Source organism: Pogona vitticeps, chromosome 12, assembly GCF_051106095.1.
Source record: "Pogona vitticeps strain Pit_001003342236 chromosome 12, PviZW2.1, whole genome shotgun sequence".
Lineage (NCBI taxonomy): Eukaryota > Metazoa > Chordata > Lepidosauria > Squamata > Agamidae > Pogona > Pogona vitticeps.
Genome location: NC_135794.1, coordinates 12,119,304 through 12,145,360, shown reverse-complemented (window position 1 = coordinate 12,145,360; position 26,057 = coordinate 12,119,304). Strand labels below are relative to the sequence as shown.

Here is a 26,057-nt window from a genome sequence, read left to right as displayed (position 1 = left end):
TGTATTTTGGAGAGGATGGGGCATGGCAAGAGTTGTGGCTCTCCCCCCCCCCGCCCCATACACCCTTTTACTCGGAAGTGTACATGAACGGATGTGAAGGGAGATTGCTAGGTAAGGCCACTGGGAGGGAAAGAGGCATCTGCGTTCACACTGCCTGCAGATCCAGGCGCTTCTGTCCGCATCCGCCTGCCAGGCCCATCCCCGAAGCCGCTCGCTGCCCGGAGGGAGAAACAGGCAGGACCTCAGCAACGCCTTTGGCAGCATGGCCGGGCCATTGCAACCCCACGAAGGCGCCAGACCTCCCGGGCCTCTGGCACCTTGAGGATGGAGACATTGGCAATCCGGTCCAGAGGGCTCATCAGGTCGGCTTCGATGAACAGGTCCTTCTTCCCAGGGAGCTGCGAGGGAGAGAGAAAGAGGCGAGGCGGGGTCAGAGGCGGCCGAGGGGAGCCCTCCCGCCAGCCCCCCGCCGAGCCTCCCTCCCCACCTGCTCCAGCAGGTACACCAGCTGGTCCCGCGCCAGGCGCTTCAGGAGGTGGAAGTCGGGCAGCCCCGGCGCATCGCAGGAGCCCGGGGAGGCCATCCCCGCAGCAGGAGGCGCCGGGGCAAAGGACCGTACCGCCCGGAACCACCGGCAGCAGGACCGGGAGAAGGCGGAGCGGGCCGCCCCGGCACCCGGAAGGGGCCGGTTTCCACGGCATCCGGGGGCCGTTGCTTTCCGGCCACGCCTTCCTGTCCTTCCGGGTGTGTTGCAGTTTGGCACCGCCGCCAGGGAGGGCGCTGTGGTTTGGTTGCCCAATGGCAGCGCTAGGAAGCCGCAGAGCAGTAATCTTTGTCGCTGTGAAATACTGTCATAGAAAAAGGCTGCGTGGTTTCCCCTTCCCCCTGTACAAATGCAGGAGCAGATGATACTTGTTAATTGAATCACTTAAAAAAATTTAAGTAGACAGCCAACTTTAAATGAGAATTTAATTTTTGGCTCTGCACCAAAATCTTGTGTGTGGACCATGGATACAGATTATTGATCAAATATCAGGTTACTGCTCTAGGTCTTAGGAGGTTATGATAGAAAAATTCAAAGAATTTTGTATACCAGTACCATGATTTGCACATTGCTGGTGCCAAACCATTCTGGGGATGTGCTATGGCTCTAGTGACTTTATAGGAAACTGCATTAAAACCCTATGAGGCTTCATGGGTACGTGCTTTTGTGCCAAGGCAGGACAATGAATCACTGGTGTGTAATGTTTGGGGTACAAAGCATGGCCACCAGTTAGATTTAAGACTTTATGGTGAATTTAGTTGTACCTGTTGTAAAATTCCAGGGAATCAATCCCACACATAGTTTGTTCTATCACAGGAGTGCTATTAAGTCCAAAATCTGAGGTGTTATAATGGATTCAGATGCACTTTGACCATAGTTTTGGTAGGATTCCCTATGAAAAAAACTGGTCTATGCTCCAGACTGATGTTTTTCTGCCATGGTGGTACGATGAAATACATGAGCTAGGATCTGTATGGCTCACTTCAACAGCATTTTATTATCATTATTACTCTTTTAAACTTTATTCTCTATTAAGATGCCTTAGAAAAATAGATAAGCAAGTTGTAATACAGCACCATATAATACAATGATCTACATCATCCAATACATAGCATTACAGGCAAATCTATAATAATATGGTCAATTTCTATGGTCAGTTAATCCCTGGGCTTATCTTGTCACCCCTTTTCTGATAGCAGTTATATTCAAGAGGTGTCAAAATATCAACTTGACTGCTCTGTCTGGCCTCAATAACATACAGAAAAAATTATTACATGGAAGAATCCTGCTTCATGATGAGAAGGAGAAGCTGTTGGTATCATAATTGCTACTTGTCACAGTGCCTTTCCCCAAGAACAGCAGCCCACACCACCCAATCCACATAAACTGTGCTCCTCTGGGCTGCCACTCTGGGAGAAGCCAGAAAGACATCCACAAGAAACCAGACCTTCTAGGTCAGGGGTCTCAAACATGTGGCCCAGATGATAGTTTGTGGCCCTCGCCTTGCCTGGCCCCCCAAAGCGCCCACACATCCTCTTCTGTCAAGAGTAAAAAAAAAAAAGCCTTGCCTCGCTCACCAGCTCTCTCCCAAGACAGCACCTCTTGCACCCTCCATCCAGAACTGCAGCCTGCCAGCCAGCCCACCTGTCTGTCGGCTATGGAAACTCCTGGGCAGCTTCCTCGGGCTCTTGCTCCGCTTGGCAGAAAATCTGATGCGGCCCAGCCTCACCCAGACTCTGCCTCCTGCGGCCCCCAGGTAAATTGAGTTTAAAACCCCTGTTCTAGGTTGTGGCACCATCCCTACGGAATGGGCTCCCGGTTGGAACTGTGTCTGGCCCCCTTCCCTGCTGCCTTTAAGAGGATGTGAAAAATTAAGGTGTTTCAAGAAGCTTTTAGGGGCATCCTTGGCTAATCGATTATCAGGATTTTGCCATTGTCTTGCTATTGCTTGGTTACTCAAGTTTATGCATAGTTTTATTGCCTTTTATCCGATGTTTCATTTTGTTTCTTTCTGGTGATTTAATGGCTCATCTGTTATACTATATTTCATTGATTGTCCTTCAATATAAACCACCCAGAGCAGTGCCTAGTACTAACTGGACAGTATAAAGCTTTTGAAATAAATAACCCCATACCTCTGCCCCAATTCAGATTGAAGAACTACTCTCTGAACCAAGTCCATCATTTCATCAAAATAAAAATGTATTCCAGTAATCAGATATTGGATAGAGATTTTATTAAGCATCACTACCAATAGTCATTCTTTCAATATTAGCCCAACAACAAATGACAGGCAATCCTAGAATCCTGTCAAAAAGTTTTGTCAAAAAAAGGATTTCTCAGTATTCTCTTGCACTCTTCCTCCTCAATTCAACTGCAGAACAACTTTTACAGGTCATTAGATTCTGGAGATCAAGGCCAGAAAAGTGAGGGACTGATGAAGTTATCTTCTTATATGGGGATTCTTCTGCTATAGAATTTGCCTTCATTACAGAGTGGCCAAACTGCTTTTGGACTGTCTTTTTGCATCTTGCCACCTTAGCTATTGAATCAAAGAGCAGAAGAGTCATCAGCTGAAATGAACTTCTCAGACAGAACTAGAGCAATCCAAACACATGCAAGGTCCATCGTGGAGAGTGCAAAGACTATGGGACAGGAAAGTAGGTTCAGGAGAACTGGTCCAAAGTCCCTTCATTATTCACCCAACATCAAGATATCCAGGTGGTTTTCTTTCCAGTAGAGTTGGGCAGTGCCCTGCCATGTCAATCTGATAGCCCTCTTGCTTTAAACAACAGCCACAGCTTCTCTTCCAGCACCGGATTTGCACCATGCAACCCCTTCACCACCTCCGAGGCCCAAAGAAAGTACTCCTGAACCCGTTTTTCAGACCAACCTGGCCAAAGAGAGATGATCCACTTGTTAGAAAACACATACAGAAATTACCTAATTGATTGGCCATATTCATGTGACAGTTAGATCAACTCACAACTTTGAGTGGTTTCAAGAATGGTAGATTTTAGTCTGTATTCTCTGCAGCACAAAACAAAACAAAAACCTAAGGCAGTTTCTTTCATATAAGCTTTCATGGTAATGGGTTTCAGTCCACAAAAGCTTTTGTCATAAAAAGAGGGGGGTCATTAGTCTTTAAAATTAGCTGTGGATCTGTTCATTTTGAGTGAAAATTACAATGCCTATTAGAAAGAGGGGAAGATGCTCCAGTGGCTGACCGACCCACAGCAGTACTGCTGACAAAACCTACTGAAGATTTGTCACTCATTCCCTGTCATAGGCTTGGCTCATGGTGATGCTTCCCATAGCCTGTTTTGATATACAGTGGACCCTCTACTTACAGAATTAATCCGTATTGGCTGCAGGTCGAAAAATCTGTAGGTTGAGTCTCCATTGACCTACAATGCATTGAAAACCTATTAATCCCGTAACCGGCTGTTTTTGTTCCATTTTGGTTTTTTTCTGGTCTGTTAAGTCGATTCTCCGGCTGCAAGTTGAACCTAAATTTTGTGGCCAGGGAAGTCTGTAACTCGAAAAGTCTGTAAGACAAGCCGTCTGTAAGTCGAGTGTCCACTGTATGAATTTGCTTTGACCTTGTTTGACTCGGGAAATGCTTCATGGTTTATTTTGCCCATTTCCCTTTCACTACATTATATCTGTCAATATATTGTAATACACCCAAATTTTAGAGCTACAGGAAGCCAGAAATTGAGAAGAACCAAGCGTTTTAACTTTCTGTTCTATAAAGAAGAAAAAAGAATAAACATGGACCCAAACACACCAAGAATAAATAGTACAAGATGAACCTTGAGGGGTGCAGCGGTTCAGGTCTCGCAGGTTATAAAGTTTATCAGCCAGTTTCACCAATTTGGCAGCCTGGCTGCAATGAGCAGCATGTTCAATCTGCAGGCGCTTGCGCTCCATCTTCGGCAGCCTCTTGTCATCAGTCACTTCTTCTACAATGCGCTTTACCTCTTCCCCAAAGTGCTCCTCAATCTCTGAGAAAGTAGTGTTTGTGTCTTCGACTGTGTCATGCAGAAGGGCAGCCTGGAAACACAGAAAAGGCTAGTATGTAGTTTGGTTCTAAACACAAAAATGCTGGGATGGGTCTGCACGGAGTCCAACAGACTTCTCTTTTCTGCAGTGGTTTGAGGGGGAAAGGGCGCTCTGCCCATGCGTAGCAGCATAGTTGCGATTTGAATTATTTTTGCTGTTGCTGTAGGCCTGGGCTTAACAACAGCACTAGGCAGGAGGGTGTGAGGAGGTTACCTGCAGTATTACAACGTCCGTTATTCCCGCCTCCTGTGCCAATATCTGGGCCACACCTGAGGATACACAAAAGAACAGGTCTTGCTTTCTAAAAAAAAGAGGGAACGCTCCGCCCGCCTCACCCACCGGAGGGAAACAGGCGCGATTCGAGCCCCGGAGCCTCCGCTTCCCGGCTCACCGATGGGATGATTGATATACGGCGTGCTCTCCGGATCTTTGCGGCGCTGGGAGGCGTGCTTGCGGGCGGCGAAGTCGGCCGCGTCCAGAAGCCGCACGGCCTCGGGAGCGCTCATGGCGGGGCGACAGACCCACAGCCGGTTTTGAGGGCCGGCGGGGAAGGGAAGAAAAGGGGCGGGGCTGCTGGCGCCGCTGCTTCCGGGCCTAAAAAAAGGAAAGCCTCCCTTCGAAAGCTCCTAAGCTAAGGCGTCGTTAAAGCCCCGCCTCCTTTCCCCCCCCTCAGGGCAAACGATGTCTGAGCGAATCCGCGCACGCGACGGGAGGAAACGAGAAGCCATTGGGCGAGGCCGCGCACGCGGGGCCTACGTACGTCGGGGAGACGTAAACAGAAGTAAAAGAGTAGAGTGACATGACCCGTGGCGGATTTTGTGTGGGCGGAAGGGAAGGATAAATCGCGGAAACTCACATAGATGTCTTTAAGATGTCGCCCTGCTTCTGTTCTAATTTTTGTTAAACGTGCTGAAGCAGGCTAACATTTTTAAATAAAAAAAGTAACTGAAGAGGACGGAACGTCTGAAACCTTTTAATGGCGCTCTACCTCTTCTTCATCGGAGCTCCTTAGGGAGAATTCCGAGATTTCAGCGCTAACTGTCGTTCAACAGCAGCCTTCCCTCCACCAGCCTCCCCTTCCTCATAAAGGAAAGGCTAGCCTTCCTGCTTTCACAGGTACCACTACGTGGGAAATAAAACTGATTTTAACTATAGTAAAATAAGACTGCACAATCCTGAGTATACTCAATTTTCATACACTTTAGTTTTCTAGTCCTAATCTTCTCTGACAGGCACTAACTGTGGTAAGATCTTTAGGCATTCACAGCAGATTTTTTTTTCTTAAATGAGGAAAACTCAGCCCTCTGCACTATCATCTTTCTACATAATCTTTCTCTACACCAATGGTGCTTCAGCTCCCAGACGTCTGGCAGCTGGTCTGGGCTTCAGAGGCACATGTGGTCTAGAAAACCTGGAAGCCCAATGGTTAAGCACTTCTGGGACAGTTTAAGAGATGGAAGGCAGGCAAGACCACACAACGCTTCTTCCCAAACCCATCCACTTGCAAAGCTACAGCGATCATTCCAGATTATGGAGGTTTACTACTTTCCTCACCCCTGCTGGTACAGCATGCTTTCTTTCTTTTTTACTGCCCACATACAACAGGTGTGGACAAAAACATGCAATTGCTTATTCTCTCTCCCAGCTCTTTCTTTCACCGAAAAAGGTAAACTGCTGCTCCTGGAGACCTTTAAGTCTGTTGCAAAATCCATCTGCAGCATCTATCACCAGCAGAGAATACACACTTTTCAAAAACTAGAAGTAGACTTTTACCAAGTTCTGGAATTTTTTTGCAGGCTGTGCAGCCCACAGTTTCTGGAACAGAAAATTGCCCCCTGGATTCACAAAGGTTGCCCAACCTGAGATACAGGATGTTAGCTTGTTAGCCCTAAAGGAAGCCATAAGCTTAAGTTTGCAAGAGCTGAGCAGGCTATTGAGGACAGGACATTTTGGAGGGTTGCCATAAGTTGGAGGGCAACTTGGCAGCACATAACAAGAGACCTTCTCTGTAGTTGTGCCTCACCTGTGGAATAAACTCCCACCCAAGATTCACCTGACCCCTTCTGTGAAGGAGTGATAGATGTAAATGAAAGAGGAGTGACTGAGCCGTCCCCTCTTACCATTGAGACAGAAGAAAAAGAGGAGACAACAGTGGCATGACAGAATGGATGGAAGATCTGAGTGTCGAGGAGAAAAGAGAGGTGGGGTTAAAGGGAGAAAAAGGGGGGTAGAGGTTTTTCTGGTTTCAGTGGGAAAAGGCATAGAGAAGATAGAAGAGTTGTCAGTTTGAGAAAAGGAAGAAGATGAAAGAGGGTCTTGAGTCTTTAGAGTACCAATAAAGGAGTTAGAGAGAGGAAAGGATCCTGGAGCAGAGAGGACGAAGAGAACTGAATGTAAAGACTACAGGATTATTACCTGACTTTCCTAACATAAAAGTTGGAGGATTGTTACCTGACCCCTTAGAATGGACAAGATCCCTGGAGGAAGGAGGTTCATCCAGGACCTATGCCTACTAACTGCAAGCCGGATGGGGATTGGGCTCACCACTCATGCTGCGGGACAATTTGTGCAATCCAGAACGCTCCCTTGAAAAAGCCTACCTACCATGAGCAGTTTGGACCAGCCCCCCCCCATAAAGGAAGAAAAATTAAATGGAGAACTAATGTTGTCTTAGATTGAGTCCCTGATGAATGTTGGCACAACTGGCCCTATTGAAGTTGTTGTGGCCTCTCCTGATGTTAATTTTAACAGAGTTAAGTGAAAATAATGAGACTCCGCTATTTGTTCCTGCCAAAAAAGAGGAACTGCTTAATCTCTTTACTTAATCCAATAACACCTTCACTGGTGTAAAGAAACTGCTTAAAGAGCACAGAAATTCTTTTAAATAGGTTCTTAAACTGCCAACTCCACCATTTTGCTTTGTTAAATATTTAGTTGTTATGTTTTAATTTTACATTGATGAATTGTTTTTATGTTGCTTTTTTAGTTAATTACTGATATGTTTATTTGATTTTTACTGTGATTAAGTTTTGTGGTAATTATTTATTCTGTTATTGTGGTTTATTTTGTTGTGAACCGTCCAGAGTGGCTTTAATAGCCGGATGGGCGGTATATAAATTGAATGAATGAATAAATTGTTTATTTTCCCTCACATCTCCTGTAAAAAAGGCCACTTGGAACAAAGGTTACTTTGCTTTCACTCTGATTTACAGCAGAATTAATGGCTGTAACTAGCATAAAAATGGTTGGAATAGCGACTGCAAAGTACTACACCTAGGGGGGAAATAACCCCAAATAAGTTACAAAATGCTCAGTAAAATTATGAATGAGAAGAATCCTGGAATTGTTGTTGCTCGAAACCTAAATATGAGCCCAGTCTGATGTGGCTACAAAAAGGCCAATGCTATTTTAGGATGCATTAACAGAAGCATTATCTCCAAATCCCGTGAAGTACAAGTTCCCCTCTGTTCAGCACCCATTAGGTCTTATCTAGAATACTGTGTCCAGTTCTGGATACCACACTTCAAGAGAGATGCTGCCAACAAACTGGAACAAGTTCAGAAGAGGGCAAGCAGGATGATCAAAATACTGGAAACCAAGCCCTATGAGGAAGGATATAAGAATTGGACATGTTTAGCCTTAAGAAGACTGAGAGGAGATATGATAGGGGCAGGATCTGTTCTCATTCATCTCTGAGTGCAGAACATGTAATAATTCGCTCAAGCTATAGGAAAGCAGATTTAGGCTGAATATGAGGAAAAACGTCTTAACTGTCAGAGCAGTAAGACAATGGAACCAATTACTTTGCGAAGTGGTGAGTGCTCCAACACTGGAGGCATTCGAGAGAAAATTAGACACTTATCTGTCAGATCTGCTTTGACTGAGATTCCTGCATGGAACAGGGGGGTGGAATCAATGGATTTACAGGCTCCTTCCAACTCAATTATTCTATAATTTTATGATAGCTGTAACTGCAGAAATTGTACTTTTATTTGTTGTCTATTTAATTTTTACATCACAATCCTACTCCTTGAATATGATTGTGCAACAAGAGGGCAGACTGTTTCCAGAACTGCCCCAGGCTCCAACTCTGCCCCAGGCTGAACAACTCCGACCTTTCTGAGCTTTTGCCTTCTCCTCTTTGGAGCAGATGGTGAGGAAACAGTTGGCTCCTTCACTGAGAAGGTGCCAGCCAGTCTGCTGTTGTAAAGAAATCACTTGTTACACCGTGGCAGCAACATTCCATTTTTACCTCAAAGAAGGATGTTCGTTTGTAGGAGTCCATTGTTCTTGAGGCAGGGCCACCAGGCCCCACACCAGGAGCTCCAGAGGCAGCCGAGAAGGTGGCCCCCAGAAGCCAGACAGTCCCTGGCTACTGGCTGCCCTTGCCATCCTTCAGATGCCCCAGGGGGACCTTGTAGAGCAAGTTGCCCTCTCTGTCGAAGAACTCCCAGCCCCTCTGCACGGGCACCCAGGCAGGATTGTGCTTGTGCCAGTCTTGTGCTGCCAGTTCCTCCACCACTTCCAGGCTCAGCATGGGCACAGTCTCGGCTTCCTCCTCAGGACCGGGGCGGGCAGCCCTGCGGACCTCAACCTCTGGCTTCCCCTGGGCCACCATGGGGACCGGGAGCTCTGACGCGCCCGGGGGGAGGGCGCCCGCAGAGCCTCCGGGCAGCGGCGTCAGTAGTCGGAAGGTGGCCTCCCGGGGCAGAGAGGCCTCCAAGCAGCCCTGGCGCCCGGCTCCCCGCCCGGCCAAGGCTCTGGCGTCTTGCTTCTGGGCCCGCTCGGGAGAAGGGACGAAGCGGCTCCTCAGGACTCTGCGAATCACGTCGGGCGGCACCTGGAAGCCCTGCGCCAGGCGGTCCACTGGCCACTCCTCGGGCAACTCCCGGCTGAGGTACCTGGCGAGGCGGAGGAAAGGAAATGGGTGAGTGAGGAGCTGGCCTGGGCCCGGAGCCTCGCCCCCTCCCGCGGCCCCGCAGCCGTGGACCAAGCGGCCCCCACAGCCCGCCGCTGCCGCCCCCCGAAAGCCAGCGCGGGCCGCCCTCTCACCGGATCTGCTCCATGGCCTGGCGGGTCAAGGTGCGCTCGGGGGGTCCCGCAGGTTCCATCAGCCTCCGGATCCTGCGCTCGCGGGCCGCCTTCTCCCGGCCCCACAGCGCCCTGGAGGGGGGGAAGAAGGAGGAGGAAGAGAGGGGAACTCGCGGGGACCGGCGGGGCGGCAGGAGCTGGGCGGGGGGGGGGACCCGGCCGGTCGGGGTGCGACGCCCGGCCTTTACCTCTCCATCGCCGCCACCGCCTCTTCCTCCTCCTCCTCCGGCCTCTCCACCAGGAGCTCGGCGGCCGGCCTCCCAGCGGTCAGGCGAGTCACCGCCCTCCGGAGCCCCAGGACCCGCCTCGACCCCATTTCGGTCGCGGCAGAGAAAGAGGCGCGCCGGGCCACGGGAAGGGCACGGCTACCCGGAGCGACCTCCCCCGAGGTGGACGGAGGGACCCCCGCCGCCGCCGAGGACGCGGCGCCTCCGGCTCTCTCTCTCTCTCTCTCTCTCTCTCTCTCTCTCTCTCTCTCTCTCTCTCGCTCCGGGAAAGGGAAACGAGTAGGAACCGGAAACCGGCGAGGCGGGCTTCGACGCCTTTGCCCGCTCCCGGAAGTGTCGTAAACAAGTCCCGGAAGTGTCGTAAACAAGCTTGCCGGCTGCTGGTAGAGGTGAAGGGACTCTTCCGGGAAGGGACGCCTGGGCATGACCGGAGGAGGCGCAAGGAGAGCGAGAAAGAGGGAGCGAGAGAGAGAGAGAGAGCTCAGCCGGAGCGAAAGGGCTCCGTTGAGCCGGTAGAACCCCTTATTATGGGCTGCTTGGTTCCGCCGACCGGGTGGGAATCTTAGGGAACTCCTGCGATTCCACAGGTCAGTTATTTGAGTGGGAGAGAAATTGCTTGGAGAGGGCTGGAGGTTCTATTCTGCTAAAGGATGATACAGATCCTGACCACCTTGCTTTAGAACTTAAAAGGCTGTGCACCTAAAGCTATATTGTGCTGTGAATATTTTGCCTTGATCAATAAAAATATCTGAGATTTTGCTTAAAAGGGATATTTGCTTTTTTTTTTTTTACATGCAACTCTTGCTCTGGCCTAGTGGGATAATGGAAGTCAAGAACATCCAGTTTGGACTGTGCTTCTATTGCTGTTGTTTTGCTCTTTGAATACACACACACTTTTCTAAAGTACATTGTGTCTGCTATACTTGTATAAAAATATTATCTCATAGAACTCAGATAGTGGTACACTAGCAATCGGGGGGGAAAGGCCTGTAAATTGCAATGGCAGGGCAAAAAGTATTAGTTGCCCCACCCTCTCTCACAATGAAGAAAATACAGTGGGTCGTCTTGAGATAGAGAACCAAATTTTATTTATTTATTTTAAAAAAATTTACTCCACTTTTCTCCTTAAAAAGGATCCAAGATAACTTATATCAGTAAAAGACAATACAGTATTTAAAAGTCAAAAACAATAACATACTAAAAAAGATCAAACAAGTACCACACTAAAATGGTAAACAAAATCAACACATACAAAAAAACCCCACATTTAAGGCAGTTGTGTGTGTGTTTTTGGCCAGATAATATAGCAGTGACTTCAGTTGCCCTTACACTGAGTAGATTCAGGCAGAATCTTACCATGAGGCGGGGGGTGGGGTGGGGGTGTCTTAGGCAACTGAGCACCAGGAATGCCTGATTTGCTGTATCTCTCCCCTGCATCTCCAAAGGGACCCGGCAGCTCTACAGCACAGATTTAGTTTTTGCATGACTTGCTGTCTGAGATCCTTGGAGCCACAGCCTTAGAGAAAGGATATCCCCAAAAATTGTCTATGCTGATCATCCGTCCCATCATGTTGTGGTTACAAGCATCCTGAGGAGCCAGGCATTCCATAAACAGCTGACTTTGTCTGATGAGCCCCAGGGGTAAAAAGCACTGCATGAAATCCTGTAAATGACAAATGTCAGGGTAAAAAGTACTGCAGCATTGCCTTCTCCCGTTCTTAATTTTATGGTATGGTAGGGGTGCAAAGATGCCTCTGTGGCTTCCTCCCTGTGTCCAGGGGGTGTGAGCCTCCCTCTTTTAGGCCTCTCCTGTCAAGCAGGAGCAGCCTCTGTGCAATGTGTCTGGAGCAGGATCTTGGCTTCCCACTTCAGATGCAGAAATAGCTTGCACTGTGTTTTCGTCACAAGTAAAATTTCTAGGTGTCAAAGTTAGACTGTTAATCTGGGAATCCTTAAATCACAAGTTTGATGATCCGAGGAGGAAAGAGACTAGGTCAGAAAAACAGCATTATTAGCCTTAAAGGATCCAGTAGGTGATCAATGTGAAATATGGCAAGCACCTGCCTTTGAGATACCTGGGCTTTTACCAAGTGTCTGGTGCCATTTCCACAAAGGGCACTGGCCCTGCCAACAAGTGAGAAGAAAGCCAGAATGTTAGCAAGGGGGCTTTGTGCTGTTAGGAGCTTCCCCTCTTTCTGAGAGCTTCTAGAAGAGGAACAGGATCTAAATACGCTCTTGCATGGAGTAGGAAGAATTGGACAGTTCTCGCACGAAAGAGATGTTAAGAAGCAGAACTCCTGATGTTCTGTAGTGGGACTAGAGACTTGTTTATAAATTATTTACAGCTAGGAATGAGCAGTGAGGTGTCTGTGTTGACAAGAAATGCCAAGTTAATATAAGCTGATAAAAATTTTAAAAAGGATTATGAAGCTCTCCAAAACGACCACTTCAATTGGGGGAACAGGCATTAAAGTAGCAGTTGTAGTTCAACGTAAGTGTAAAGTGATGCACACAAAGGCAACAATTCTGACTTCACATCCACACTGATGGAAGGTGGAGGTGGCGAGGAACAAATCAAGAAAGGGACCGTGGTACTGTAGTGCACAATTCAATTAAAATGTTTATCAAATGTACTGCAGTTGCAAAAAAGGTATCTTCCCTGGGATCATTAGGAAAGAGAGCAAGCATAAAACTCTCAATATTATACAGTACAGTATTGTCCTTTTGCTAAATTATAACACAACCATTATTTCTTGTAAAAAATAATACTGTGCAGTGCTGGAAGAGTTGCAGCAAAAGACCACTGAAATGTTAAATGAACTGGAGCAACCCCTCTATATAAAAAGGCGAGTTGCTCCCCTTTGTCTTATGTTTAATAAAAAGACAAGTTGGGTGATATGACAAAGTTATATAAAACAGTGGTTCCCAACCTTGGGTAACGAGGTGTTCTTGGACTGCAGTTCCCAGAAATCCCTGCTAGCACAGCTAGTGATGTAGGCTTATGGGAATTACAGTCCAAGGAAACCTGAGCTGCCCAAGGTTAGGAACCACTGCTTTGAAACAATATATGGTGTGGAAAATGAGGACAGAGCGGTTTTCTTTTTCTCTCATCGTGCTAGAACTCAGTGGGGTCAGTTAATGAAATGGGATAGAGGGAGATTTATAACAGTCAAAAGAAAGAGCTTCTTTACAACAGCAGCACAGTGAAAAGAGACCATTCATTTCCATTGAATATCATAATGGTTTCTATCTAGACAGCTCTGAGAAGGGGACTGAAAAAATGGAGGATAACACCCAGCTACTGGAAAAAAAAACATATAGCATTTCTGTTCTGCTTGTGGATATTTCATAGGCATTTGGTCAGTCACTCTGGGAAAGAGAATGCTTCCCTCAACAGGTCTAATTTGGCAGTGTTCTTCATATGTTCTTAAAAAAATAATTATTCCTTTTTTCATTCTGTTTAAGTCATAAAGATCAAAGAAGAAAACCTAAAGCACATAAATAGACAAAAGAAAAATGCATCCAAAAGAAAAAAATGTTCTTTTAAAAACATGGTATGTCTTATATGGTAAAGAACAGACAGACTCCAGATTGTGTAACTGTATAAAATTTTAATAGAAAGTCAGCTATAAAAGAACCACTCCTCTTTCCCAGCCCATAGTACTCTTCAGGAGCGGTGCCTGGACTTTGGTAGGCTGGTTGGCAGCTGGGGCAGGACAGCCAAGATGCACGTGGCAGGGGTGGTGGTGGAATGGTACAGCCAAAGGTGCCTGATCCTGGTCTCGGTTGGCTGCTGTCTGTAGCAAAAATCACAGTGGCCTGAAAGGGATGTGGGGCGTGTCTCACATCAGGGCCATCACACCAGGCTACAGCAATAGGGCAGAGGCTCCTATACTCTTCTTGTCCCTCTTGGCCTTGGCATCAGCAATGGACCTCTCCCCAAGCCCCAGTTCTTCTTAGAATCTCTATGCTGCTGAGAATTCAAGTCAAGTCCCTTTCCTGTGGGAGGAAAAGGCCAAGGCCATGGCTGGGAAGGGTGGCTGAACAGCACGGGCCACAATTCATTCTGCTCTGCTCACGCAGGTCTCGACTCTGGGGTGGGAGAGTAAGTTGGCTACCTTGGCTGGTTGAAGTGCAGGGCAGTCATGTTGCTGGAGCGGTGTGGGCTCGTGCGCCGGATAAGAGGGGCTGAGGCAGAGTTGATGGCCAGTCCATGCATGTCCATGCGATTTAGGGGGGCCGGCGCAGCTGGGAACGGGAAGCTGTTGTACATGTGGCTGGACGCTTTCCCGGTATGAGACAGGCAGCTCAAGGAGCCGGTGCTCATGTACAGGGGCCTCCTGCTGACAGGGCTGCCTGGAAAAGAAGCAAGGCGAGGCAAAAAGCATGGCATGGAGGCTCAAGTCTCGGAGATCCTGCCTTTGCTAGAACCGGGAAGGTATCAAGGCAGTGTGATGGTGCTCAGGCATCTGGGAGAATCTCAGGATTTGGTGTAGTGAAAGAGAGGTGAAAAAGCTTGGCTGTAGTTGTGCCCCTCAATTTCTGAGTAGCCAGGTAACCTTTTGGCACCACTGCCAGAATATGAGTCTGCCCTGTTGCCATTACAGGACAGCTGTGGCTCACAATGAAATAGATGCCCTACTGCAGCGCAGCAGAGAAAGCCATTCACCCGCCCCATGCCTGAGGACCTCTGTGCCTCCACAACTCTTTCTCCTGATACTTACTGCCTTCCAGCTTGCTCTTGGCACTGGCAAAGCGTCTCCCTCCTGTCTTCAGCATCTGGGCAAGGGTGCAGGGCTCTCCCACCATGGCAGTACCCAGCCAGCTCATGTTCTTGGGTGGCTGGAGGTGGAGTTGTGGTTTCAGGTGTGATGGGTAGGAGGACTCTCGGGAAGGGCCTAGGCCTGACAGAGCACCCAGGATGGTGGGAATGAAGCCTTGGTTACCCAGCAACTGGACACGTGCACTGGGTTGCTGCAGGATATGCTGCCCAAACTCCTGGACAGAGCCCCCTAGGAGGGAGAGGGGGACGAGGGTCATCAGATTCTGGGGTTCACGGTTATGAAACATATCCTGGAGGAAGTGTGGCTGGAAGAAAAAAGCAGCAGGTTGAAGTCTGAAGTGGTCCACCTGACTTGCCTATTAGTCAAGAGATTCCCCTCCCCATTCGCTTCCTGCTTCTCTGCCCACTGGGGGTTACACAGTTCCTGGAACCATTTTTAATGCTCCTCTAAGAAAGAATATTCTCCTCTCTCAAAGGGGTGTACGCATCTCCAAAGTAACCATTAAGCATTTCTGCAGCACTGGGGACATACAACCATTTGCCTATAAGAGGAGGCACAAGATTCCTGCTTTGCAAATTGGAAACAGAAGTCAGGACAAATTCCACAGCAGGGGTGGACGACGAACACATGTCTCCCAGCTATCTGCAAGATCAGCATTCTTCCTTCTGGAAGATCATACTGGCTCCCAAGCCGCCTCTGCAGTGTAATACTCTCTCACTCCAAAGCATTTCAAGGTCTCAACCCACAGTCCACCTACCTGGCTTTCAGAGATGTTGATGTGGGGCCTCTGGATTTCCATTGGTCTTGGCTCTGTGTGACGGAGCAGGCGGGTGAGCTGGTCGACAATGCCAAGCCCTCGGATTAGGTTTTCACGCCGCAGAAGGGCTTTGACTCGCTCTACTTCCTCCTCCTCTACAATAGCTTGGGGACTCATGCTGTCATATGGCAAGGAGGGCATCTGGGGAAGGAAACTGCTTAGGTCAACTTTGGGCATAGATCCTGGGTACATAAGGCCTATTCGCTCCTCTTAAAGACTGGTAGGTAGCTTGAGAGTTGGTATTCATGTGTAGTCTTACATTAAATAAAAAGTTTAACAGAACTACAGAAAAATCCTCCTCTCCATCAGTCAAGCAAAAGCAAACCGGCCAGCATCAGAAGGCAAAAATGGGTGCTCTTGTGCTCCAACTTCAACCTCTGGGCAATGCTCTGGTCCTCAGTTTGTATCATACTGGAACGGTTAGCCAGCTCCTTTATCAGTCACTCGGCAAGGCAAAAAGGGCATCTTTCTTATTCCTAAGACTTGCTGGCTCTGTACTGTCTAAAGAATTCTCAGGGTAGCAGAAAGCCCCAGGAAGCAGAAGAAAAGGGTCGCAATGGTCTCTGCTTCAGCAAGGATAATTTGTGTCTGTCTGCAGGCACAAGGCCAGCAACTCAACTTAGCAGAACTCTTTCTTGAAACCTCAGGTTTCAGCAAAAAGGAACCAACCAGCCAGACCTCTTTTTTATTGCTGGAGGAGAATAATCTGAAAACATGTAAGCAATGCCAGGCAAAAGGGACAGAGATATCCAAAGAGAGATATCCAAAGAGGGAGGCTTTAGTACCATTCAAGGCTTCTTTCTCCATGACAAGCAGCAAGAGAGTTCATCCTGTACATGCAGAACTACACAAACCCACAAAGCATTGCCCAGGTTTGGAGCAACAGAAAAGCTGATGATAAAGAACAGGGTATCTTGGCCTAGAACTGCTCCCCCTTGGCATCAGGGAGGGGGAAGAGAGAGAACGAGAATGGCAGCCAACAGATTGTTCTCCTGAGGGAACCTACTACGAGGTACCTTTGGATTCCAAGTTTTGCTGTGGCTGTACGCTATGCGAGTGAGGGAAGATTTGCCCCTGTTTTTCTCATGGGATTTCTCTCCTGCAGATTCTCCTTGCAAATTCTCTTTCACTTCCCTTTTCTTCTTTCCAGCAGTGTTTTCCCTCTGTTCCTGCTTCTGGCGAATCTCCTCCAGTTGTTGCCTAAAAGAGACCAAGTTGTCATGATGGGCTGTGAGACGATGTTTCCTTCCTCTGTACCTGTTTTCAACATGCCAGGGGCAGAAGCCCAGTGCCCTTCCCAGATACCTGGCACACTCCTCTCTAGCCTTGGAGGCAACTGTTTCTTGAAAGAGGGATCCACTGTGCTTGAAGAAGGGGGCATACTTTTCTGTACCACGTGCTGGAAAAATGCGCCGGTAACCACCCAGGTGGCTGTTCTCATATTGTTCTGCTTGGGCCAGCCAGGCAGCCTGGCTATTCTCCATCTGTTCTCGCCTAGAACACAAGAAAGGTCAGGGGTGGCAGCAGCCACAGGGGATACATTCTGGGGGAGAAAAACATGTGGGACACAGTGCTCTACCTGGGAGATTCTCACATAGGGCAAGAGCCTTGCCTGCATTTTCCTGCACCTTGAACAGGCATTGCCTAGTGAACTGCTATTTCCAAGACAACCAGCTACTCAGGATCAGGACTTGGCCCTCCCAGCACTATTTCTAAAGAACCAAGTGGGTTGTCATTTTTCTGCTTGTACCATTTCTTCTCAGTGGAATCTGAAGAGTGAAAATGCTGGTAGGAGAAGGCAGATGTCTAGTGGTACCTTCCGGAGGCAGAACATCCTGGCAGGTGGTCGCTTCCAGTAAGTTAAAATGCCTACAAGGCCCAGAGGAGGACTTCAACCTGGGCTTCTGCCTGGCAATACCTGGTTTCACGAGGTGGCTGGTGGACTTGGAGAAGACGCTCCTTCACACGTCTCTTGTCCTCCTCCAGGACCTTCTTCTTGTCACAGGCACGCAAGTTGATGAGATTGAGTGCATCACAGAGCAGGGCGTCCTTGACTTCACGGTCCAGCCTTGAGTCTGTGGTAAAGCTGGGTGAGTGGTTGACCTGAAGGAACAAGAACACCTGAGCCCAAGTGATACTCTTCTGCACACATAGCTTCTTGTACACTGAATGTTCTAGCATTAACCACTGAAACCTCTGGGCTGCAAGGTCAGAAGACCTGCAGTCGTAAGATCGAATCCACGCAACGGAGCGAGCCCCCCGTCGCTTGTCCCAGCTCCTGCCAACCTAGTGGTTCGAAAGCATGCAAAATGCAAAAATGTGAGTAAATAAATAGGTACCATCTCAGTGGGAAGGTAAACGGCGTTCCATGTCTAGTCACGCTGGCCATGTGACTATGGAGGATTGTCTGCGGACAAAACACTAGCTCTATGGGTTGGAAACAGAGATGAGCACTGCCGCCTAGAGTCGGACACAACTGGACAAAACTGTCAAGGGGAACCTTTACCTTTACCTACACTCTCAAAGTCAATGAAGACTATTCTGATGTTTGTATTTAAAGCAAAATGATTTGTTAAAGCTATGTTTAGGGTACGGGGAAGAAGAAAATGCAGGTTGAGTATGTAGATCCAAACTAGGTGCTTCAGATAGAAGGAGACTGTTACTTTGAGACCTCAAGTGGTAAAACCTGGATGATTTCTGCCTAGGATTTTAATGCTGGTTGGAAGGGTGGTGGTAGTTTGAAATTAGTCGCCTCTCAGCATGGCCAATATTGATTCAAGCTGGCTGTTTACATCACTTTTACCCAAATAGCATTTGTTGCATCCTACTTTTAAGATGTAAAGGTGCACATGTTACAGCAAATGTACAGCTGGGGGTGGGGGTAGCCTACAAGGGAAACAAGACCTTGATCAGGAGAGAAGCCTGGAAGGCATCTGGGTATCTCATCTTTGGGGAATGCTCTAGGGAGAATTTGCATCATCTTCCTCCCAGATCCTATTTCACATTGACAGATTCCCCCTTACCTCCAGCAACCAAGGTTTGAGCTTCCTGTCAAGGAGGATGTCAAAGCCAAGGATTTCAAAGCAGGCACAGCCCGAAATATGATTAGGAAAACAGGTGCGGTAATTATGTTTCAGTACAGGGTGGGCAGCAATTAGGGTTTTGATGATGATGTCCTCAATGTCCCGCCACAGCTCAGCTGTGTCGTAGTTGTGCTCGCGCATCCAGGTATTCAGTGTGGATAGCTTTCTGTTGGGATCAGAAGGGGAGAGTAGGCAGGAGCTGCAGTGATGGCAAGGCCAGACTCTGCCACTAACAAGGGATAAACTCTGGCCCTGCCATCCACAAGCAGAGAGCAAAGTCGGACAACTGACACAGTCGATTATATCCTCTTTCTATCCTCATTTCAATGGAGCTTCTTCCCAAACAAGTGTCCTTAGGGTTGAGGTCTAAGGACACATTAAAACTCATATGTAGAAGGATGTGTCACGATGGCTGTACAATGAAGCCATATGACACCAAGAATCCATTTAATTCAATTCCATGTCCCTACTGGTTTTTTTGTAACCTGCAACCCTTTTTAGCCAGAGGGCTGCCAAGAACTGACCTGGCATGGACCTTGTACATGTGAAACTGAAGTTCTGCCACTGAGATATTGTTCTTGCCTTCAAGAACAATACAATGAATGAAATCCTCTTAGTGTAAAAATTGCTGCTGGGTTGCCACCACTGGGATTGGGTCTGCTGGTGATGATTTTTGGCTATTAAAGGTTCCTGCTCCCCAGTCCTGCTGCTCCCAAAGGCTTCTTCGGGTCAGAAAGGAGCATCAGAACATTAAGGAGGGTGGTAGGAAGGTTTCAGTCAATTAAAATTACATATTACTATTGCTGGATGATGACATCATCCTACTTGCATGGCATAAAGTTGTACAAGAGGATTTCAGCCTATGATTTTTCATAATCCTCTCACTCTCAGCAGACAAACTGTCAGGTATTTCGCTTACAGAATCAGCTCATTTTGCAGATGGTTTATGGGCAAATCTCTGCATTTTTAGCAAACTGAGAAGCAGAACTGTACTCCTCCCCCCCCCTTGCCAGCTTGTTCGACTTGCCATCTAATCTACCTCACATGATCCCACACAGAAGACAGAACTCTGCCCCAGTAATGGATTGGCAGACACGGTACCTCTTACTGCCTGTGTTGTCATCACGTACAAAGTTCTCATTATGCTTGTTGATGGCGTAGTTGGTCAGATGCATGCAGATATCATCCTGTGTGAGAGACAGCAGGAGTATTCACTCCCCCACTCCTTCAGGTCCCCTTCTTTGACCAGCAGCATCCAAATCCTGCTTCCCACAGCAGTGTGTACTCACAGCCATTGCTTTACAGCATGTCAAAGCAATGATCTATTTATGCAGCATTTCCAAGTGGAAGGAACTTTGTATGTCTGGAGACTAAACCTGGGGTGACTTTTAACATGGAAATTACCACCCACCATATGAGAATGACTCGAGTTGCCAGGAGCCTCAAGAGGCACAAGCAACTTATTATCCTACAAAGCATATGCCAGTTCCTGGGAAACATCCCTTCTTTACCAGGTTGCCGCTGCTGGGCTCGATGTACCTCATGGTGGCAAAGCGTGCCAGCCCCTCCTCATAAACAAAGATCTTCAGCGGGTCACAGGAGGTAATCAGGACATAGATGCGCATGTCAAATTTGAAGCCATCAATTAGGAAGGGCTGCAAGGAGATGAACCAAGTGAGGAGGGAAGGGTGCAAGGAGCCCTTCCCCAGGCAGCTGGCTTGCTCAGGAGCCTTGCAGTGAATGTCCCCCATGAAACCAACTTTCTCTGTGGGCACGGCATCACCTCTGTGTTCTACTGTAACTGTGGCCAGGGTAAACTAGGCGAAGTATTCAGATACCCAACTCACCTTGGCTATGTACTGCTGGCAGATCATGTGCTCGCCATGCTTGATCTCCTTAGGATTACGTGTAATGAAGATGCCTCGACCTTGGCAGCCACTGTCTGGCTTGCAGATGTAGGTTCTGTTTTTTCTCATGCGCCCATAGGCTTGGAAGTCCCCATAGCTGTGCCGAGACAACAGAGTTGCAGGTGGGCAAACACTCAAGACATCACCCTTCCAGCCCTGCACTGCCTAGACCAACTTCTCCTAAGCCAACAATAAGAATTGTTCTTGATATAAAATGAGGAGGGGAAATGAGACAGAGAAATCACAATTGTAGCCCATCACTTGCCCTCCTTTTTTACCCCACTTAGGTCAGAACTGGAAGCTGCCCCTCTTAGCTCTGAAATGCTTTCTGTCACTCACTCTGCTGGTAGGCACCAAGTACGGGGGAAGATGCTGTACTCTTTGGGGAAGAGCTTGAGCATGCGGTTGAGGTTACGTGCAAGGAGGTCCTTGCGACAGATCTCTGCCATGCCAGGAAAGTGGTTGATTTTCTGAAATAAGGCAAGAGGAGGAGACATTCCTGTAGCTTTGGGAAGGGATGCATGTCAGTAAATGTCCTTGTGAGTATCTCTAAGTCTTACTTTTATATATTTAGGAGTTAACCCACCCTCTAACCTTATTACAAGATTTTCAAGGCATCTCCCATATTAAAACAGAATATAAATAGTATAAAACATTGATGAAAATTCTAAAAACACAGACACAAAATACTACTGAAGTATGAAACAGAAAAAGCAATCTGAAGTAAAATTAAAATGGAAGAATGAAAACACAAAGGAACCTATCACAGGCAGAGGAAAGCTTTGATCTGAAGATAAATAAGCAATGTAAGTGTCAGCCTAAAGCCTTTGTAATGGGAGTTTGACAGCTGGAGTGCTATCACAGGGTATATCCCTGTGACACCCCCCCCACCTCCAGAGGCAGAGTCACCTGGCAAAAGATATGTAGGTGACAACTTACAACTAAGCTGTTCCATTTTGGATTGTACTCAGTCATATACAGCAAGCCAGGAAACCTGTTCTAACACTGGCAAAATATTCCATATTGCTTTTACAGCATGTTGCAGTAATTCAATCTGGATGTGCCAAGGGTACTGCTATGTTTGTCAAGCTATTTTAGTCCCACAAGCTAGCCCTAGTTCATAGCTTTCTCTGTGATGCTCAAATCAGAGCAAGGCAGTGGAGGCACAGGTCCCTGACAGGGGCAAAGAGGTAGATGGTCTAGGACTATCTCTGTTCAACAGCAGGAGGTCCTCCCTCCAGATAGTTGCACGGATCATCAAAATTACACAAGGGCTCTTCTGAGCAGCCAAAAGATCACAGACTTGCCAGTTAAGGGCACTGTGTGATTTTGCTATCTTTCAGAAATTGTTTGGGATCATCCTATTTTATATGCTAACACATTTCCCAATTACAGCTCCTTCATTCCTACTTCTACTGCAGGTACCTGAAACCTCTTCATTTCCATGACACGCTCCAGGGAGACTGAGCAGTCAGTCCAGTAAACAGTCCATTCTTCGTCCTCCCCCACTTCTTTTAGACCACAGCGCCGAGCAGCACGCCTAACTGCAGTAAAATAAGCAAAGGGCCAAGGATCACAAAAGTTACTTGGATCACATCTAGGCCAGGCCTCCAGCGGGGTGGGGTAGCACTACATCCACCTATGCAGCAGGAATCACCCTTCTGGCAATACAACAATCCTTTAAGAATTACCAGCACTGATGTGGGAAATCAAGCTCTCAAGCTGCAAGAGAAAGCCACTAAGAAGGAGCTGTAACTTACCACTCTCATATTTGCAGTTGGCCAAGTTGATAGACAGCAGCCTAGAATCAAGATGAAAGCAGCAATTCAGTGGCTGTGTGGAGAGAGACACTCTGTGAGCCAGAGTGCAGATTGGTATGGAAAGCAGTGACTGTTTGGCATGGGAAATACCTACAAAATATGGAGTCTAACAAGGAAACCTCAAGGCTATGGCCACTAACCCATGTGGGTTTTGGATGCAGAACATACTGTGATTCATGAGCCAGAAAAGAGACCTGTGAGAACGTGGAGTGGATTCCCTTACATAGACATTAAATGTGTTCCCCTCACCAACGGTTCACTTGGAAAGATGACCCACCTGTGCTTTTTCTTTTTTCTTTGCCTTAATTCCTCTGGTTCACATTCTTCTGCAGTTTGTTCTTCCAGATCTATCAGAGAGACACTTGACTGGTCGCTCTTCTTGCCTGCCTGCCTATTGACTCTGTGCCCTCCGCTCAGGACTTGTTCCTGGTCCTGAGAGCTGTTGTGCTGAGACAGTTTATTCTCTGCCTCCAGACTCTTAAGACATTCATTTGCAGACTCATCTGACAGACCTCCTCCTCCGTCCTCCTCCTCTGCATCATCATCTTCATCAGTTCCATCCTCAGACCCACTGCTTTCATCTGTGCTGATCTTCATTTTCTCAGGCAGTCTTGCAAAGAACACAAAAGAAAGTGTCAGCAGAACTTGTCACTGCAGCATTCCTTAGGAATTGCCAATAATGAAATCAAAGCACACTTGTCTGCTTTACACTTATTTCCCTTCACATTTATTGTTTTGATGCTTTGAATTCTCTTATACTAATCAGAACTTTTTATTAGCCACACTAGCAACAAGTGGAATGGTAAGGTACAAACATCTCAAGTAAAATAAATAAACATTGAGTGCCCTCTGTGTTGTCTTCTCCCCAACCTGCCCTAGCCACAGTAAGCTGCCTGTGCCCACCCCGTTTCCATGTACTTTCTCACTGCATCTACTCCTCATCCATAACAGTGACTTTTCATGTTCTCTAGGGCTGCTCTCAAGAGGGAACCTTGCTGCTGACTGAGCTTATAACAACATGGCATCCTGCTGCTGAGTTGCTGTCTTAAAAATTATAGGTCAGAAAGAGGGAATTGTAAGTCCCAGTTTGTAGAAAATACAGTGTCCTTTTTTTCAGTGTAAAATGCCTGACGAGTTTTGGCACATCACCCTTCCTCAAGGGCGTATCTATTAAACTCTATTTATTTATTTATTTATTTATTTATTTATTTATTTATTTATTTATTTATTTATTTATTTATTTATGAATAAATAAATAAATAAATAAATAAATAAATAAAATAAATAAATAAAACTCTAATTAGCTCCTTCTCTGTTTATTCCGTCTGTAACCAGCTCCTTAAAATCAATCAATTAATGCCCGACACGCATCAGGCGTTTTACACGGAAATAAAGAACATTATATTTTCTCCATCCTGGGGCCACATTCTCCTCTTTTTGACCTAAGTTCCTTTCGTTGTTTTATTTCCCAAATTACCAGGCAAGGTCTAGCAGATCAGCAGCCCAGGAGGCGCTCAGTTTGAGAACCGGATTATCTGTAGACTCAAAAGCAACAAGACAGGAGGGGCGAGAGGGAGAGGGAGAGCAGCTGGGCCGAGACTACGACTTCAGCGAGGCCGCCGAATGAAGGTTCCTGCTTTAGCAGTGCTACTCGGCCAGTATGTACTTTACAAGGCTGTCCATCTTGCCCATGAAGAGCCACGCTTTCTCTCTGTGAAAGGGGTCCCTAAAGCGGATCCATTGCCCGGAGGTGGAAAGTGGGAATGCCAAGAACTCCAAGAGGGGCCGAGCAGGCCTACTCAGCCTTGCTTCCCGGGCCCGTAAGGCGGGCACCTCGCGGCACTTTTCCTCGCCTTCGCCCCTCACCGGGCCCCGCGGCTTGCCCCGGGGCGACGGCGGCGCCTGGGCCTCGGGCTCCCTCAAGCCCTGACGCCGTCACCATGCCGACGACGGGCCCCGCCCCCTGGTGGGCGGAGCCGAGACGCGGCCACCGTAAAGCGCTCTCAGGGATGGCGGCGCCTCCAAACTCCGTCACACCCGTGGAACCTCATCAGCCGGCGACCGGCTCTTTGTGACCTCGCTGGGGGGGGGCTCCGGGGCGGTCGGCCCGCGCGGCGCGGCTGATTTGAACGGAGAAGAAGGCCGGGTTTTTGTCGCGAGGCTCAGTTCCCCGCTGTGCCTCCCAGAACAGCCGGCCTGGGTGACCTTGGGCAAGCTGAACAGTCCCAGGGCAGGCCCAGAAGTGGGGAATGGGAAACCACTTCTGAGTACCGTAGACTGTCTAGAATGCACTGAAACATATTATTTTAATGAAGGAACCATTGCTGACTGACCCTTAATAGCACATTTTGAATGATGTCCTTCAGAAGTGCTTTTTGTTGTTGTTTTAAAATTGTCGCCTATCTAGCTTGTGCGTAAAAAAAAAACAGTATAGTATTTCATAACAATGAAATATGTGGAAAAATGTTTGTCCTAGAATAGGGCTGGGCAATTAATTTCTATAGGAGGGCTGCATGAAAAATCTGAACTGTGTTTGGGGGCCGAACCAACTTTACTTAAAAATAAAATGAAACAGTGATGTTATGATTGTTTTTATTTTAAACTTGTTAATCTTCACAAATACTAAAGAGGTTTTTGGCGGTATGTTAAAGATAAGCAACTGATCAACTTTAGACAAAAAGCTCTAAATGGTTTTGATGTTCAAAACTGTCCGCGGGCTAGACAGGAGCGGCTCACGGGCCGTATGTGACCCTCGGGCCGCACTTTGCCCAGGTCTGTCCTAGAACATAGTCTAGAGATGTTTCCAAATAAATATCCATGTATTTCCAATAGCTATACAAGAAGCTAAACGCCAATAACTTCAATTCTTTCTCTTACATGTCTATCCATGGAAGTACACTCAACTGGTTTTCCTACACAGCTTTGAAGTCCCAATTCCTTAACATGTAAAAGTTCCATTCAAATGTTGTACAGTTTAACAGATTTCCTTGTCCAGCTTAAAGCTGTTTTCAGTTAGCAAAACAGAGTGAAAAACATAACATCGCGCTGCCAGATTTCTCAACAGTACAGACAGTGCCATCAAAACTTTGGAACTGCATAACATACCTGGGGGTGGGGAAGCTTTGGGAGATCCCTCAGAGGCTATGGCTATAAAGGGCTATGTACTGGGAGAAGCTAACTAATTTGAGGGGAGAGAGATATTGTCCCTGAGGGTGGACTGTGGCACTGGGAAACCAGGACTGAATTTGTTGATTGGATTTATGGATTAATGGAAGGAACATGTGGTGGATTATAAGGACACCTACTGGAGGAAAAACTGAATGACAGCCTCAACACACCTCATTGCCTAAGGAGCAGGTTGGATTACAAATACTGTATGTGAGGTTGGCAGGCATTCCTTGGACTTCATGGCAACTTGGCAGGGAAGCAATGTTCCATGGGGGTGGACTAATTAGATGAAATTGTGGCATCTGATTTGATATGTGGAAAGCCTTTTGGGATTCTGGAACATCGCACTGAGATTGGAACTGTAGAAATATTGAAGTGGAAAAGCCTGAATTTTTTCCTAGCTTTGATTTGATATGTGGAATGCTGTTTGGGATTCTAGAACATCATATTGAGGTTGGAACTGTACAAAGTATTGAGGTCTGAAAGCCTGTGATTGTTGTTAGCTTGGTTTTTCTCTCTGGATTGTGTGGGACTCTGGTAATAGAGGTCGA

The 26,057-nt window shown here is 47.4% G+C and overlaps 4 protein-coding genes and 1 long non-coding RNA gene across 15 annotated transcripts in view; 1 reads left to right on the top strand and 4 right to left on the bottom strand.

Moving 5' to 3' along the window:
* Positions 1 to 697, bottom strand: part of VPS33B (VPS33B late endosome and lysosome associated) — a 77,814-nt gene extending 77,117 nt beyond the window's left edge. The window contains exons 1-2 of one of the 5 annotated variants that reach the window (XM_078380850.1): positions 488 to 697; positions 318 to 398 (exon numbers count right to left, since the gene is read on the bottom strand). In XM_078380850.1, coding sequence (XP_078236976.1) covers positions 318 to 398; positions 488 to 583 — 177 coding nt within the window. In that variant the 5' untranslated portion in view covers positions 584 to 697. Of the gene's footprint in view, positions 1 to 83; positions 205 to 241; positions 399 to 487 lie in introns of those variants that run through there. The other 4 variants (XM_078380849.1, XM_078380848.1, XM_078380847.1 and 1 more) reach the window with 4 other exon arrangements.
* A 90-nt stretch (positions 698 to 787) lies between these two features.
* LOC144584547 (uncharacterized) lies at positions 788 to 4,317 on the top strand. The gene is made up of 2 exons (XR_013538872.1): positions 788 to 1,998; positions 2,330 to 4,317. It is a non-coding gene; the product is annotated as an uncharacterized LOC144584547 (long non-coding RNA).
* Positions 2,759 to 5,258, bottom strand: HDDC3 (HD domain containing 3). Of its 2 annotated transcripts, none has more exons than XM_072981807.2 (4): positions 5,001 to 5,245; positions 4,823 to 4,878; positions 4,360 to 4,600; positions 2,759 to 3,437 (listed from the first exon to the last, which is right to left on the bottom strand). In XM_072981807.2, the coding sequence occupies exons 1-4, from the start codon at positions 5,113 to 5,115 to the stop codon at positions 3,307 to 3,309; spliced, it is 543 nt and encodes a 180-aa protein (XP_072837908.2). In that variant the 5' UTR covers positions 5,116 to 5,245; the 3' UTR covers positions 2,759 to 3,306. The 2 variants fall into 2 exon arrangements, with proteins under 2 accessions (XP_072837908.2, XP_020671257.3); XM_020815598.3 differs by having other exon boundaries at positions 3,302 to 3,437; positions 4,335 to 4,600; positions 5,001 to 5,258.
* A 3,323-nt stretch (positions 5,259 to 8,581) lies between these two features.
* NGRN (neugrin, neurite outgrowth associated) lies at positions 8,582 to 10,263 on the bottom strand. The gene is made up of 3 exons (XM_072981806.2): positions 9,889 to 10,263; positions 9,662 to 9,772; positions 8,582 to 9,510 (listed from the first exon to the last, which is right to left on the bottom strand). The coding sequence occupies exons 1-3, from the start codon at positions 10,014 to 10,016 to the stop codon at positions 8,982 to 8,984; spliced, it is 768 nt and encodes a 255-aa protein (XP_072837907.2). The 5' UTR covers positions 10,017 to 10,263; the 3' UTR covers positions 8,582 to 8,981.
* Positions 10,264 to 13,518: 3,255 nt separating this feature from the next.
* Positions 13,519 to 24,342, bottom strand: TTLL13 (tubulin tyrosine ligase like 13). Of its 6 annotated transcripts, none has more exons than XM_072981910.2 (15): positions 24,138 to 24,342; positions 22,616 to 22,948; positions 22,279 to 22,319; positions 21,944 to 22,062; positions 20,858 to 20,988; positions 20,459 to 20,615; positions 20,123 to 20,266; positions 19,713 to 19,798; positions 18,552 to 18,777; positions 17,447 to 17,631; positions 16,834 to 17,022; positions 16,545 to 16,728; positions 15,469 to 15,669; positions 14,652 to 15,015; positions 13,519 to 14,283 (listed from the first exon to the last, which is right to left on the bottom strand). In XM_072981910.2, exons 1-15 carry the CDS (start codon positions 24,278 to 24,280, stop codon positions 14,042 to 14,044), a joined length of 2,745 nt encoding a protein of 914 aa, XP_072838011.2. In that variant the 5' UTR covers positions 24,281 to 24,342; the 3' UTR covers positions 13,519 to 14,041. The 6 variants fall into 6 exon arrangements, with proteins under 6 accessions (XP_072838011.2, XP_072838015.2, XP_072838016.2 ...); XM_072981914.2 differs by having other exon boundaries at positions 24,172 to 24,320; XM_072981915.2 differs by having other exon boundaries at positions 24,205 to 24,315.
* Between the last annotated feature and the right edge of the window lie 1,715 nt (positions 24,343 to 26,057).